This window comes from Rattus rattus, chromosome X (genome assembly GCF_011064425.1).
Source record: "Rattus rattus isolate New Zealand chromosome X, Rrattus_CSIRO_v1, whole genome shotgun sequence".
Taxonomy (NCBI): Eukaryota; Metazoa; Chordata; class Mammalia; order Rodentia; family Muridae; genus Rattus; species Rattus rattus.
In genome coordinates, this window is record NC_046172.1 from 26,568,961 (window position 1) to 26,586,009 (window position 17,049).

A 17,049-nucleotide genomic window follows, 5' to 3' on the forward strand; every position below is an offset into this window, starting at 1 on the left:
GTAGGGGACAAAGAGGGTAATGATGTGGGCAAATATGACAAAAGTACAATGGTTTTTACACATGAACAGATTATAATGAAACTCAGTATTATATAGGCTAACTAAAAAAGTCTTTGAGGGCCACGGTCTAACAATGTGAGTTCTACTTCTAGAACCCACATGATGGAGAGAACTCATTCTCACAAGTTGTACTCTGATGTACACACATGAACCATGGCACACTTGTGCCCACATACGTATACACATACATATGTACAGGTGTAAATGGAATGTATTTGTATATACAGATAAATAAATGGAAGAAAATTTTGTAATTTTTTAAAAGTGACAATAAAAGGTGAAGGAGAAGGGTTTAGCAGGTTAATGCACTTGCCAAGTCCACTGACCTGAATTCAATCCCCAAGATACACGTGGTAGATGAGAACGGATTTATCCTCTGACCTCCACACTCAGAGTGGTGCACATGCACCCATTTTGTATGTACCTGCATACACCCATAGCTCCCACCCCCACATTAAAAAAAACCTTTAAAGTAGCAACAGATTAAGGAATGAGAATAGTCTTTTTCAAGAATAATGCTGTAGCTAAGGATAATGGCTTAAGGGAAACAAATAACACTGGTTTATATTTTAAAGATTATTATGAGATCAGGGATATAGTTCAAGGGAAGTGTGTGCTCACCTACATGTGTGATTTCCGGTGTCACCGGCAGACAGACAGACAGACAGAGACACAGACAGAGACGCACACACACACAGACACACACACACACACACACACACACACACACACACACACACACACACACACACCTCAATTATTTTGCATAGAAAGGATTACTACTTTGAATTCCTCCAACATCACTGTGTGACTCACTTGGCAATTAGCTAACACATTTGTCTTGTACTGGCAGAACTGTGGATTTCAGCACGGCTGGCACAAACGCAATGCTCAACAATTCTGTTCCTTTGTCCTTAGTCAAGAAAAGTACACAACCTTACACAAAAATGTTAAAAAAAAAAAAAAACGAAATGTCATGGGATCCTTCAGAAAAAGACTAAGCAATAGAGATCTAAAAGCAACGGTTTTTATCTCTCACTTACCAGAGCACATTCTGCCTCCAAAGAAAATTACTGAACCTGGGTTTTGGTTCAGTGATACAATATGTACCTACCGTGAATAGGTACTAATCCACAGCACCAAAGTATTTTTAAATCACTTCTTGTTTCTTATTTGTTCGGTTGTTTTGGTTTGGCTTTGATCCTGGGGAGTAAACTTAATCTTCCTTGTTCAACACTGAGCTGTATCCCCAACCTCCATTTTACCCCTTTGCCTTTCTTTTTTTTTTTGTAAGATACTATTTATTTTCATGAAAAGAAAAGGCTTGACATTTTCTTGTAATTAAAAACTAAAATGACAAATCCAAATCATCTTTAACTGTAAAATGGGGAGGATAGCGTACAAAACTTGCAAATCTGTGAGGATTAAACAAGACACTGTGTTTAAAATGCATTTTATACCCAACTTGATGCTCAAGAAGTGACAGTGATTATTACTCTTATGATCATGTCCCATCTAGAAGAGCTTTGGACTTTTCAGGGTCTAGATGGCAGGATTAGTAAACAATCGGGAGGCACATCAGCCATTTCCTTCCTGAAGGAGGAAAGCACAAAATGACACCTGCATCTGGTCAGATGTCTCAGTCTGGTTAGTCATGTACCACCAATATGATTTCTGACACAATCAATCTTTGTTTCTTTTCATCGATCCATTTAACTTCCTTTGAAAACATAGATGGGAAGCAGAGTACATTATGTGGTGGTTATCTTTCTGCTCTTTTACAATAACTATTCAATAAAACTTTCATTCCCCTGCATCACACCACATTATCTCTTGAGTCACAGTCTAAACCTCCTTTAAGTTGCTCTGTTTCTGAGTCCTTTTGGAGAACAATGGGTCAGGAACTTGAGGGGTAGTAAAATGTCTCTCAACTGGTAGTTTTCACAGACAAAAGTGTACTGAGCAAATACCTATAACAAATGAAATTACAAAATCATGTCAAAACTAAACATCAAACATTTTATGAAGTCCAAATGTGTCGAAAGCTAAACGGACAACCCCGCACTTTATCAAGTATTTAATTCGGCCACTTCTAGATTCTCTATTAAGAAGGAAATGAGCCTAGAATTCATGGCTCACCCTGCCTTCTTAAACTAGAAAGAACAAAACCAAGGGACAATGGTGATCCAGTTTTTTGTTCTGAAGCACTAATATTCAAACAAAAGAAATGCTACACATGCAAATCACCCATGTGAAAAATTGGCCACCTTCAAGACGGACCGCAGCTCTGAAAAGGCAAGGAACAGTTATTGACCCATACCCTGGCATGCCTGTGCCACAATCCAAGACATTCTTCATTTACTCCAACAAAGGTCACTGATCACAGCCAAGAGAACTCACTGAGAATCTCAACACTATTTATATATATTTCTGGGGTCAGTTTTAAGTCACAGTTTACATTTTGTCTTATTTTATGTGTGTACTTGCATGCGTGCTCACAGAATCCAGAATAGTGTGTCAGCTCTCAAGAGCCGGAGACTGAACTCAGGTTCTCTGCTCTTCACTTTTGTTTTTTGAGACCTGTCTCAGTATGGAGTTCAGGCTCCATACTCAGGCTCCATAAATACTGGGACAAGATGTGTGTGCTATCATACCTACCACACTAAACCTTTTTAGAACTCACTCCTCCAGTCTCTTTTCTTAGGATCTATGTGAGCCATGATCTTTTATGGTTTCCTGGGATATTTACTTACAGATGGTGGACCAGGTTACCTAATTACCAGGTTGACCTCAAACTCCAAGGCTCAAACCATCCTCCTGCCTCAGGCTCCTGAGTAGGTGGAATTACACAGGCATACAGGAATGCCCATGACCACTCGAGATTTTTTTAAAATGAGACCACACCATGTAAAGATGATGAACTCTTATGATCTCAGCACTTGAGAGATGGGAGGCAGGAGAATGAGGAAGGATTTAAATTCAAAGATAGCCTGGACAACATGGGGACTTGCCTCGAAAAAAAACTGTGCTAAATATGAAAAATATATTTACAGTTGGTTCTCAAATGTCTTGACTGGTGGAGAATACGAATAAACCACAAACCAAAGGTGTTCCTCTTTCCTGTCAACCAGCAATCAAAGCCTACTCAGAAAAAATATTTGTAAATATGCTATAAATATACAATAAGCTACCCAGAGCACACAAACAGGCTGTTTTAGGTCCCCATGTCCTTATCCACTTTCTGTAGTATTCTTCTACCTCTTTGTCTCTTTGTGGCCAATCTGTAAAGGCGCTCCAGAGTTTTACGAGCTCACTGAGAAACTACCAATACCTCTGTAAATAGGTTACATTTTTCATCACAAGCAATTTTTGCACAGAGTATCTGGATTTTTTTCAGTCTTCACTAAACCCTGACCTACTGGAGAGCCCTTACTTGCAGCCCAGTACTTACCCTACAGCAAGGACTCAGTAAAAGAATAACACAAAGTAATAAACCAAACTGCTTTTATTCAGGAGCCAATGAGGTATTTCTTCAAGCATGGAAATTATCTGATCACAGTGCCTCTTTAGAAAGATGCATCTTTGAACACAGCTGTGGAATCAGATTGCATGGCTATCAAGCCCAGAATCTTAGCGCTATCATTTATTACTGCATCATCTCTGGGCAAGTGTGTAAAGTTCCTCAGTGTGAGTTTCCCCATTGGGAAAACAGGGGTCATACTGATTCATTTATTACTGTAAAGATCCAATGGGAATTTTAAGGCACTTAAGGGCTGCAGGTGTAAATACAATTAGTACCCCACTTCCCCAACACGACCCTCAGGCCCCTCAAAAAAAAAAAAAAAAAGAAAGAAAGAAAGAAAGAAAGGAAAACTCTGCGTCAGTAACATAGTCATCACTAGCGCCAATAGTCAAGCTGCCAGTAAGAGCAGGATAAAAAATAACGGGGTAAAAAAAATTCCTTAAAGCCTGGGTGGTACCACTCAAAACAACTTGGAAGGAAAGACTGTAAGGGAATCTGCTTTAAAATGTTCAGTCAGAACAAACAAGTGGGGTTTTGTCACAGTTGTATCTTAAGTTAGCTCATGATTAGATCCTTTGCATGCATGGTGTCAGGAGATTGAAGCAAGGGCCTCTAGGTTAATAAGGACACTCTACCACTGAGCTATGCCCCCAGCCCATTACTGGCTTGTCAAAATAAAAAGCTATAATCTATCCAGCCAAGGCACAGATTTGATGCTGAGTCCCGTATATCTAGCATAGTAGAATTCTAGTCACATTCTATAACCATCGCAAATTTCTCTATGTAGCAGATCTTTCTGGCTCTGCTCCCTCCTTACTCCACCAGCTGCCACCTGTTTTGTTTCAGAATTCCCAAATCCCCAATCCTGAGAGGACATCCCCCAAAACTCTGGTTAGAAAATGGATTTGCAGTTTCTTCCCACCTAACCCTGTAGCGCTTTTCTTTTCCTTTTTCCTGCCCACCTCCTTACTTCTCAAGCCTTGCTATTCTCTACACGTAGGAACTTGAAACCTAAGAGTATGGGAAAGCAACAGCGTAATAGCAGTGGTGCCAAGACCCGGGGATGCTGCCAAGCTTTTCCCCAGGCTCCATATGCAGCGGCCCAACTACTCAGAGGCTGGACTTAGATTTAAACCCATGGAGCCTCATGAACTTGGAATTTCTTTTGGCCTCTGCCCGATTTCTTCAACCTCTTTAATTAAACCTCCTCCCAAACCCATGAACCATTCAAATCTAGCCCGTTCTCGCAGTCTTAGGTAAGGTCTATCTTTTTCTGGAAGTTTCCCTGGACCATTTTAGCCCACAGATTATCACGCCACCCACCTACCCAAACACGTACTGTATTTACTGACCAGAAAACAGAATCACCAGGCATATTTACACCATTAAGTAAATGCTGCGCATCTGATCTTCCAAGGAAAAGAATGGTGTCTCCGGGCTTTGGAAAGCCCACCCGCCCCACCACCCCATCTTTGAAACCCCCTACTGAGCGTGTTCATCTTCCTGAATAGTGACTCAATCAGTGAATTGTTTGGGCTAAGGCATGCCAAGATAAAAGCATGTTGAAATGAAAAGGACTTAAAGGATGGGTAAAAAAGAAGTACTAGGTGCCAAATGGGGGAAAATATAGAACAAAGGTGTTCGACTAATATCTGTTTTATTTGCCATGGGGTTGAAAACAGATATAGGGGAGGGGATGTCAACTGGAAAATGAAAAAAAAAATATTTGAGGGGGGATGATAGCAAGAGAAACATGAAGCCCCGGAAAAATGTTGAGTCAATTCTACTAAAACCAACAGGTAGGCCAATTGCGTAAGCAAAGGGGTTACCGGGATGGCATGGATAGGGAGAGATACAATCATGTAGGCAAGGGAATTGGTAGGCCATATGACAGGGGCACAAGTGGAGGAAATGGTCGCCAGTAAGTTAGCTGACTGAGTGGGTGGCATGGTTAGGTGTTTAGTCTGGAAGGAACAGGTGTGGGGCATTTCATTTAAAATTTAACCCCTCCCTCACCTTGACCCGGAAGCGGATGAGTGCTAGCCTCACGCAGTGGCTCAGACAGGCAGGTGGCAGGAACCAGGCCCGCGGTGGAGGGGTGCCCTTGTTGCCCACGTGTCCCACGATCAGTTGCGCAGTCTGCCGCTCCGCCTGGCACCGACGGCCCCACTCCGCCAGTCGGTCCTTCCCCAGGCCCCCAGGGAACATGACCACCAGCTCCAGGCCGTCTCCGCCCGGATAGGCACAAGCCTGGCACAGCGCTGACAAGTAGCCCAGCATGGCATTCCACTGGCCGCCACAAACCCAATCCGTCTGGTAACCACCATAGAGCCGCGGCAGCGCCGAGCCCGCGTCTACCAATACCCGAGCCCCAGGCAGCGGAGGGGGCGGCGGCGGATGCAGCCCTGGCGGCGCTTGGCCATGGTGGTGGAAATGGTGAGCAGGGTGATGGTGCCGAGTCGGCCCCGCGCCCCCGGAGTAAGCACCAAAGGCAGCAGGCGGGAGCGGCGGCGGCAGAGGAGCAGAGCCCCTGGCGATGCGTGGAGCCCCTGGCGCTAGGGCTGCTGGCGGCAGCTGGCGGTGCAGGTGCTGCTGCTGCTGCTGGCGCGAGACGGTGCGCGCGAGTTTGAGGAGGTCCACAGGCACCACAGCCCCGGGACAGCGCTTCTCCAGGAACTCTTGGAAGCCCTGGACGCCCATGCTTCCTCCGTGGGCAGAAGAAACAGCGGCTGCGCAAGCGAGCCAGTCGGCGATCCCCGCGCGAAGCTGGAGGCGGGCGCGTGCGCACTCCGCGGGGGGTAGGGGCGAGGGGGGGCGGGGAGAGGGTTCGAGAGCGGGAGGGGCGAGGGAACGTGGGCGGGGAGGGGAGGAGACCACTGGGTGCGGATGGAGAGCAGAGGTGAGGCTGACCAGACTCAGAAGAGGCTGGGAAGATAAAAGCGATGACAAATCGTAGTCACTTCTCTTTTCCCGTTCCCCTCCGCTGCTCTTCTTCACCTCTTCAAAGGGGGTGAAACCTCTGCCTTCCACCTCCGGGAGCCATGTTGCCTCGTCTTCTCTGTGATACTCGCTTTCTAGCTGGGGGAGGAGTGCAGGGGCGGGGCGGATGAGCATCCTGGGAGTTGTAGTTTTTCCTGGATAGCCTCAGGATCTAGTCTTCGAACCAGAGGATCACTCCTGTCAGGCCTTGATGTTCCTAAGTGTCAGAAGAAGCAAGGCATGAAAATGTGTGTATAGGATTTACACCATAACTCTTAGTATCCAACCGAGTTGCCTCAGGATATTACACCACCATTCCCAGGGAAAGGAATGGAGCTGATGCATCCTGGGAAAGGAAGTACTGTGGATTGGTAGAATTTGGCTAAAGTGAGATAAAGTTCCATGAGAGGGAGAAATTTCCCTTCCATAGAAAAGATGATATGCACAACTTTAAATGAATGGAAAAGAACACATGTGAAGCATAACAACCACTACCATTTCTGTATCAATCCACTTGATTTTAGCTACTGTCATACTTTGAAGAGTTGTCCCCCTTACGAATGGTAAAAACGTTTATTTAATACAATGAATGCATAGACAAACTAAAATCGACTCTAAGTTGCCTCAGGATCTCTGGTCAGGGAGATTAAACACTCGCTCAAATTCAGCTACAACTTGGACCTTATTGGTACTCCGCTATGAATATGGTTAGGTGATTTGTTTTCCAACCTAGTAAATTTGCCCATATGGGAGCAATTCAAAATAGCTGCAAAGCTTCTAATTTGATCACAGTCTTTTGAAGAGTACGTTTCAGCACGCTTCTCCAATAAAATCCATGTAGAGCCTTCTTCTGTCAAGCTTTTAGGGCTCAGTCCTTCAGCCAGAATACAGCAGAAAATAAGATCTGCAGAACACAAAAGGGCAGAACCTCAGGAATGGCATCAGACTGGTCTGTTAGGATGGAAATGCAAACTGGTTGCAAATTCTAGAAAGGGATTTGTCATAAGGTCTAGAGTGGCAGGGATGGGAGGACACCATGAAGGGGAAGGAAGGGATGAAAGATGGAGGGAATAGATGCTTTCAGTAAAATGTGCTTACTAGACAGTTTGCCCAGCATCCCTGTCCTAGAAATTAGCCCTCTCACTGTTAAATTGATAGGGTTACTGCAGAAGCTGTTGTCTTAGGTATGGTGGTATGTGCCTGCAATTCCAGCACTCAAGAGGTTAAAATAGGACAATCACCTTAAGTTTCAGGTCAGCCTAGGCTACCCAGTGATTTCAAAGAAGCAAGAGAGTAAATAAATCCTATCATGTTCACATATTCTTGTAACGCCATATTTTAACTGGGTGTGTTGGCTTACATCTGTAAACCCAGCATTCAGAAGGACAAGGCAGGAGGATTGCCACCTTGAAACTAGTGTTTTCCATGTCAGCCTGGGATAAGAATGAAACCAAACAAACAGTAAAGAAAAAACATTAAACCCTAACAACAACAAAATAATTGGATCCCACAAGTGAGATACTTTTAGATGAAAGCTCTTAATATTAATCTACCTTCAAAGCATCCTTTCTAAGCTGGTGAGATGGCTCTCTGGTTAAAATGCTTGCTTTGCAAGCATGAGGACCTGAGTTCAATCCCCAGAGCCCACATCAAAAAGCCAGGCTCAATGCAGTGTATTTGTAATTCCAGTGCTGGGGAAGTAGAGCCAAGTGGATTTCTGGGATCCAGTGGCCAAGCAACCTAGTCTAATTGGTGAGTTCCAAGCCAATAAGAGACCCTGTCTCAAAAACTGAGATGGAACACTCCTGAAACTGATATCCAAGTTTTGCCCTCTGGCCTTCATGGGCGTACATATGAATGCACACCAAGACATACAATGCGTCTGTGCACACATACAAAATGACCTTTCCATTATTTTCAGCTTTGATACAAACTGAGATACAAGAATTCACAGATGTACTCTTCTTCCCATTTTAATTGTTTTAACGCCCTATCAACTTGAGCTAAGTGTGTCCAAAATGTGTATCTTTTCCTCTTACAGGATGGTCTTTATAAACAGCATATGTGGGACTGTGCATGGCCTAGCCAATCCCCACTCCTCAGTACATCTGTCTGTCATTTCTTCATTCTCCATTGCCCTGGTCAAGGCAATCTCAAAGCCATGCTGGTTGAAACACTCATGGATTCCTTATCTGCTTTGAGTAATAAATCTTTCTCCATTCTTTCATGTCTTGGCTGTACTTGTTTAGCCTTTTTGCGCGCACCAAAATGTGAGCTCATTACATTTGGTTACAAAGTAAATACTCAATCCAGAAATGAGGTGTGGCAAGTTACAAGCCTAAAACATGTGGAACTGATACAGATGGAATCTTCTAGCATCCATTGATGGGAAGGGAGTTGACCCATTTTGTAAGCTATGGAAGTGAACCAGTTAGTTATGGTTGCTGGGACTCAAAAGAAAAAAACTCTGGAGCTGGGCATGAAGCTCAGTGGTAGAGTCCTTACCCAGCTTCCATTCCTCAGCACCACAAACAAATAAAAACAAACTGAGCTTTGATTGCCACAGGCAAAAATCCCTGGGCCCTGCTGACTTTCAGCAGAAGTGTCAGACCCACTTCAAGGATTTCACTGATTGATTTCACTTATACTACACATGTATAAGGAGTAGTAACTCCTCATGTACCAACTCTGCCAAGAGTGCTGATTTCCTAAATGAATCCAACTGGATTTTAAGAAACAAGTGAACATCCCCAAGGTAGATGGGGGAGGGGGTTCACAGTATTAAGCTCAGCTCAGCTTACTATCTCCTACTAGATCTCCAGAGGATCTTAAGCAGAATGGCAGAGAAAATGAGCGAAATACTTAAGAGTGCTAAGAAAAAGAAGCTGCAACAGCAGCAGAACAACATTTCTTTTGCATGTGCAAGACAAGGAGTTCCATCCCCAGCACTGGAAAAAAGGAAGAGAAAGGAGACCAACAACAAGATTTTTACTGTTATTAATACTTGCTACTGGGAAATGTCCCAACATGAAACCAATAGGCCTTCCATTGAAGATTTAGAAAATTTTCGTCAGTAGAAAATCATGTCTAGTGAATGGGAATCCTAATGGGCCATCCAGAGTAGCAATTCTGGAGCAGCACATCACAGTAGCTGTGAACTCTTCTGAACAGGATCATTTCAAGCCTCACCCTGTATTTTCAACATTGGACACACTGTGTGTACCACCAGAAGTCTGTGAATTTAGTCATGTGAAAGATAAAGTCAGACAGACATATGTTAAAGTACCATGAACAGTATATCCACTAACTACTGATGGTAGGGGAAAGAGATGAGCTTTCTTCTCACTTGCAGAGACATAAGTGGAAGAATGGGGAAATACGAGAGGAAATAGGGTGGGGCAGAATAGCATCAAGGTAATAAAAAAATTACAGAGGACTGATCAATATAAATGTGATTAGGGCAAATGTGCATGCTGGCTGACAATTAGATTTTTATCCTATCAACACAGACAAAGAGACAGAGGTCCTATTGTTCCTGGCAATTAGGTTTCCAAGGAATGTCTCACAGGTCCTTTGGAAAGACATCCTGAGTTGGAGGAAAGATACACACTCTAAGGAACAGAAGGATTGACAAATATAAGCCCCTTTTTAGTCAATGTTCTGCAGTGGATCAGTTATGGTGTACAATTAACTGAATTATTTTGATAACCCCACTTTTCCTGAATAGCACACCGAATTGTCCAGGTGATTTGACCTTAAGTTTCTCGCAGGCTTGTTAAGTAGGTCAAATCTCCTAGTGCAGGGGTATGAAAGGGGTGTGCTGATGCATTTTGCACACCCCTCTAGCCATCTGGGAAATTTGAACACATTTTCAAATCTAAGAACCTCACTTTGAGCATAACCCTGGCCTAAGTACAGACTGGTTAAGCAAGGAAATAATAGCAAAAGGACTCTCATGAGTTTATTTCCATTATACCTGTCTTAGTCAGGGCTTCTATTCCTGCACAAACATCATGACCAAAAAGCAAGTTAGGGAGGACAGGGTTTATTCAGCTTACACTTCCACACTGCTGTTTATCACTAGAGGAAATCAGGACTGGAACTCCTGCAGGTTAAGAAGCAGGAGCTGGGGTTGGGGATTTAGCTCAGCGGTAGAGCGCTTGCCTAGGGAGCGCAAGGCCCTGGGTTCAGTCCCCAGCTCCTAAAAAAAAAAAAAAGAAGCAGCAGCTGATGCAGAGGCCATAGAGGGATGTTACTTACTGGCTTGCTTCCCCAGCTTGCTCAGCTTGCTTTCTTAGAGAACCCAGGACTACCAGCCCAGGGATGGCACCACCCACAAAGCCCCCCCCCCACTAATTGAGACAAAACCTTACTGCTGGGTCTCATGGATGCATTTTCTCAAGGGAGGCTCCTTTCTCTGTGATAACTCCAACTTGTGTCAAATTGACACACAAAACCAGCCAGTATAGGACCCATCTAGGTGAAAAGGGTAGATACATCTTCAGATCTAGTGATAGATCAATGTATGACTTCTTCTCCTTCCCTAAAAGGGAATTTTGATGGTGTTTATTTGTAAACTGTTATATATTTATCTGTTTGTGGAAGGTACATTTATCAGAGATTTCTAGATGACAAGGAGCCACATTTTATTGTAACTGAACTAAAGGAAGAAAGGATGAGCCCATGTGGTGCCATTATATCTGGATTAGTAGTTGCTTATGACTTGCAGCTATACGTGGATTTTGTTGAGGTAGTCATGCTTCTAATTGTATATACAAGGGAATAGCATATGTGTTTATAGAGCAATTACCTAATGGATTGTCACTGTGTGGTCTTTTCCTCCCACCTTCTCTACTTCATTGTTTTGGCTGTAGAGACTGCCTTTCATGTTCTTTCCCAGAGAACTTGGGGTAGATTTAGAGGAGGAGATGGGAAAATCCCAGGTCTATCAAAATACCCGCTTCATTTGTTCCTAAGACCCATCGTGTTATCCCTAGATTTTGTGAAACCTCCATCTTCACGAACTCCCTTCTTGCTGAAACTTGTTCAAATTTGCTTTTTTTACTTGGACATAAGAGTCTTAACATGCATATGCAACCGAGGAGAAACTACAGTGGTTATAGGCCATAGAGAATGTACAGATGGCAGATGCCAAAGCCCTGGAACCAGGAGGAGGTGTGTTCTGGAAGCAAGACCAGTGTTTCAGTACCAGTTTAGCTCCTTAATAGGGAGCCAACTTTAACAAACTACATAAACTCTTGGACTCTCACTGCATCTATTAAATATTCAACAAGTTTAATAACACTATGAGAATAGAGCTGGACACTGCAAAAAAGCAGGTGTTTTTGTGGTGGTTGGTGGACCAATTAATTTATACAGGTTTACTTACAGGAGCATGGGTGACTCACATGCAGCTGTGCCACTGAAGTATCTTCCTTCTTACAGCCATTGTTAACAGGCTTCTATATCCTTGAGAAGGGGTACAGCCTCATATACTGCCCCACTCGCTATGGGATACTCTAACTGATGAGGGCAACCATCATGTCCAGCCTAGAGGAAACAGTCCCAATGTTACCAATTAATTCTTTTCAGAATCTCTGAGCTCCTGGTCGCTGTCCAGTTTTTTTTTTTTTTTTTTTTGTTCTTTTTTTTTGGGCCGGGGACCGAACCCCGGGCCTTGCGCTTCCTAGGCAAGCGCCTACCACTGAGCTAAATCCCCAACCCCCCGCTGTCCAGTTTACAGCATCCTTTGACCACAGCCCCTTCATGAGGGTCACCAGGAGCTCCCTTCCCCTGGAGCATTATGTATCCCCTTTCATCTGGCTGACAGGCACAGGCTTGTGGTGATGGCAGAGAGATTAGAACCATGCGCTTTTCTCCACTGGAGAAATCACTTCCATTCCTTTTTCATGATCCAGCTTAAAAGTGACCTCATAATTTGTTTAATTCTCTTCCTTTACATAATCCCAGGTCTAGGAAATGCTGGCACACAGCTACTATTTTGTGTGCACTGTGTGTCTACCTGGAGGTATTCTCAAAATCAGAATCAGCACAGGTCTTAAGTCTCTATTGTTTAGGACTAATAATATTACAAAAAAAAAAAAAGATGTTCAAGTGAAAGAAAAGGAATGCAGTGCACAACAACCCCTTCTCCCAAGTTATGAGACCTCTTGCCATATGTTTGTCCCCAGTTTCCTCTCCAGAGGCTCAGTGCGGGTCCACAGCCTGCCTAGGCAGTCCACCTTCTGTTGCTGGAGAAGAAGCCTAAACTCTCCATGGTGTGGCTGGATTGCAGAGATGAGAAGACTTCCTAGAGGACAGCAAGAAATAGAAATGAGTGACATTAGCCTTGTGCACTAGAACAGGGAAAGCCCTCTGCTGAAGGAAACCCTGGGCTTGGCGCCAGTGACAGGAATAGGACACGCAGAGGCTACCGTACAAAAGGTCAGCCACTTGGGCAGCACTACACAGAGAGCCTGAGAAGCAGCAATCCTCAGAGAGCTTGGAGTGGGGACTTGCTTAAAACTTCCTAGGCCAGCAGAGACCAAAATAAATGAATGAATGAATGAATGAATGAATGAATGAATGAATAAATAAATAAATAAAATAAAAAAGCAAAAAAGCTGATGTCACCTATCAGAAGACAGACCAAAAACTAAAACAAAACCAGACTAAAAAAAGACAAAGCAGAACGTAAAGGATGTAATATAAGAGCTGCCACTTTATTGGATGTTTTAAATTTGCATTTCAAATGTTATCACCTTTCCTGGTTTCCTTACCATAAGCCCCTTATCCCCTCCTCCTCCACCTTCTTCTATAAGGATGTACCCCCTCCCCAACCACCTCCCCTTATTGCCTCCCTGCCCTGACATTCCCCTATGCTGGCGTTCCAGCCTTGGCAGGACCAAGGGCTTCTCCTCCCATTGGTGCCCAATAAGGGCATCCTTTTCTACATATGCAGCTGGAGCCATGGGTCTGTCCACGTGTACTCTTTGGTTGGTGGTTTAGTCCCTGGGAGTTCTGGTTGGTTGGTATTGTTGCTCCTATGGGGTTGCAAACCCCTTCAGCTCCTTTAATCCTTTCTCTAACTCCTCCAATGGGGACTCCATTTTCAGTTCAATGGTTGGCTGCTAGCATTCACCTCTGTATTTGTCATAAGAGCTGCCACTTAAAATGGACTGGACAGAGCTGACTTCATAGGCTGTCACAGGGAATCATAATTGACCATTTTGTTGGCTCCCTTGGTACCCAAAATGACTTGTGTTCTAGAAGTCTGGAGCTCTATGAAAATGAATATGTGTTTTTCATGAGCTTGTTAGAGTTCCTGGATTGGTGCCCTCCAGCAACTTAGGATCCAGGAGCCCTGATACCCTATTTGACCTTTGAAAACTGCCCAGCACCTCAGTTCAGTCTTGCTTCCCCGACAGAAAAGGGGGCAGGAGTTGTCTCCTGGCAAGTGTAGATCCATTTAACATAGAAGGTGGCCTGCAGGTAGTAAGTCACTTGTACAATACACAGAAAGCCCAGGTTTCAGTCACCAGCAATATAAAAGTAGGGAAGATCCAGGCATTTTTAGTTCCATAAAAATGGGTGTATCAATGGCTTAAGAATTTGGCCTCAGGGGCAAGTGGTATGCTTCAGCTGGTAATGGCATTTGTTGCCAAGCCCAAAGCCCCATGTTCAATTCCCAGGAACCCACAAGTTAGGAGGGAACAGACCCCTTCGAGCTGTCCTTAAACCTCCACACATGCACTGTGGCACACAAATAAATGTTTTTTTAAATTGACGTTTAATAAGACAGAGATTCAAAGCCCTGCTGTCACTCAGCATGTGAATTTGAAGTGGAGGTATAACCCTTACTCCTTTCTGGTGAGATGGGAGCAGAGAATCCAATTCGTGGCAAGCAATACCTGTCAGGGAGTCTCTCTGGGCATAAAGTGGCCTTAACATGAGCCTGGATCATCTAAGGACTTGGGGAACTGAGGAGGATGGATGTCTTAGTTAGGGTTTGTATTTCTGTGAAGAAACACCAGGACCATTGTGACTTTTATCAGGAAAACATTTAATTGGGGCTGGCTTATAGTTCAGAAGTTTGGTCCATTATCATCATGGCAGGAAGCATGGTGGCATGCAGGCAGACGTGTTTCTGGAGAAGAACTGAGAGTTCTACATTTGAATCAGTGGACAGCAGGAAGGAACGGTAACACTGGGCTTTGAAACCCCAGAGCCTGCCCCCAGTGACACACTTCCTCCAAGGCCACACCTACTTCAACAAGGGTCCAACCCCTAATATTGCCACTCCCCATGAGCCAATGGGGGCCATTTCCATTCAAACCATCACAAAGGAGAAAATCCACTCGAGCTTGTGATTTATCTCCAAACTTTGTGGGACGCTGAGACCCCTTCCCAAAATGTCTCTCTAGTTCTTCATGCATATTTGTGTGTGTCCTCTCCCTGGACCGAATCTCCAGGTGATGACTCAGGCCTGACATACTAACACTCAGGGAAGCTGAGACAGGACAATAGATAAGATTTTGAGACTGGGCCAGGCTATACAGTGAGTTCCAGGACACCCTGGGCTATGTACAGTGTGAGACTCAGTCTCAAGTTGGGGCTGGAGAAATGGCTCAGCCATTATCACTGTTTTTGTAGGGACTCAGTGTTCACTTCTCAGTACAAACAACAGCATGTAACTCCGACTTCTGATACCTTCTTCTAGCCCCCATGGGCACTAGTATACATGCTCACATGCTCAAGGGCACTCACACCCACGTGTGCACGTGCGCGCGCGCGCGCACACACACACACACACACACACACACACACAGAGTTATACTCACATACATACTACTACATATAAATAAAAATAAAGTAGGGCTGGAGAGATGGCTCAGTGATTAAGAGCACTGACTGCTCTTCCAGAGGTCCTGAGTTCAATTCCCAATAACCACATGGTGGCTTACAACCATCTGTAATGAGATCTGATGCCCTCTTCTGGCCTGAAGGTTTACTCACAGGCAGAACACTATACAGAATAACTAAGTCATATATTCATATATATTATATAATCTTTAAACACAAACTCCAAAGGGCGTATAGGAAGAAGAAGTTAACACAGACCAGAAGAAACCAGAGGTGGAAGACAAGTGATGAGACAGCTGGAGAGGAAGATAAAGGCTCGAATATAAAAGGTAGAAGCTCGCTGTGGTGGCACACACCTATAATCCTAGCAGGTAGGAGGCAGAGGAAGAAGAATCAGGAGTTCAAAGTCAGTCTACACAACAAGCCAATCTAAGCTACATCAGTCCAAAACTGAGAGGCAGAAACTGAAGAGGAATGAGAACATTGTGGGGGAGGGGGATGCAATTAGGAAGAGTTCCTGCTAGCCCCAATCATGATAGATTGCTCAAACACAGGGATAAATGGTCTGACCCAATGATAAAGTTGCTTGGTAACCTGACAGTGGAAAGGCTTTTCTCTGTAATGTGCTGTCCTTGTAAATACCCTGCTTGCTAATGGAAACAGGCCAGCCTTCAAAGGCTGCTCAGAATGCCTAAGACATCAACCCAGTCCCAGCACTTGAGAGCCTGGGGTATATGAGACGATGTCTTAGGGGGAAAAAAAAGAATCAGCCTTAGGAAAACGTGTTTCATCCTTGTTGTCCTGTCTCATTGGGGGACATAGCACAGGACAACTCTTATCTCCTCCATCCTGAGAACCTACCACAGCATGTAAGAGGAAGCAGCTCATAGGATATACAGAGGTATGCAGTAAAATTTAAAACGTCTATTTAAAAACCTCTAAAACCAGTCTGTGATGATTGAGAAGCCAGATTCTCATGATCCATCCAATGATCTCCTATGTGTTTCGAGTTAATCCCAAAATATCTGTGTCCCAAAGCATGCAGAACTGTGGGCCTGGGAATCAGTGCAGGATCACAACAGACCAGTATGTGCCCCCACCACCAGTGTGTGCCCCACAGGTTGGGTGGAGCCAGGGGCACAGCAAGTGACTGATGACTAGTAATAGGGTACCTGCTGCCTCCTGTTACAGTCCAAGATAGAGTCAGTAAGTGGATGCTCTCAGAGAGTATGACCCGCATGGTGGCACTCATCCTGGCAGTGGCTGTCTAGTGAGCAGGATTTTGAGCACACTTCCCAGTGAAGGCACACTCAGCAAAGGAGCTGTGGGAGATACCCACCTGCGGAGATACATCTCCGCAGGACTGTATCTTAGCAGTGAGCTGCCATTGGCCAGGTGCAGGAACTTATTTCTTCACAGACAGCACACTGTAGGACTTACAGTCCTGACTATCAGGAGCAGCACCACCTTAGCCTAGATAATGACAACGGTCTTGACCAGGCTAAGAGGAGTCTATTAGTAGAAGTGGCGGCTAACAAGCTTTGTCATAAGCTGCACGTGCCTATGCAGGTAGAAGGAAATTCAAGATCCGCGTCGCTCCTGCGCTGGGCCACTAGGTTGGCCTC

General features: G+C 44.4%; 1 protein-coding gene across 1 annotated transcript; it reads right to left on the minus strand.

Annotated features, from left to right (window-relative positions):
- Positions 1-782: 782 nt before the first annotated feature.
- Positions 783-6,838, minus strand: LOC116888862 (constitutive coactivator of PPAR-gamma-like protein 2). Its single transcript, XM_032890125.1, has 2 exons — positions 5,600-6,838; positions 783-2,030 (listed from the first exon to the last, which is right to left on the minus strand). The coding sequence occupies exons 1-2, from the start codon at positions 6,695-6,697 to the stop codon at positions 1,917-1,919; spliced, it is 1,212 nt and encodes a 403-aa protein (XP_032746016.1). The 5' UTR covers positions 6,698-6,838; the 3' UTR covers positions 783-1,916.
- Positions 6,839-17,049: the final 10,211 nt, after the last annotated feature.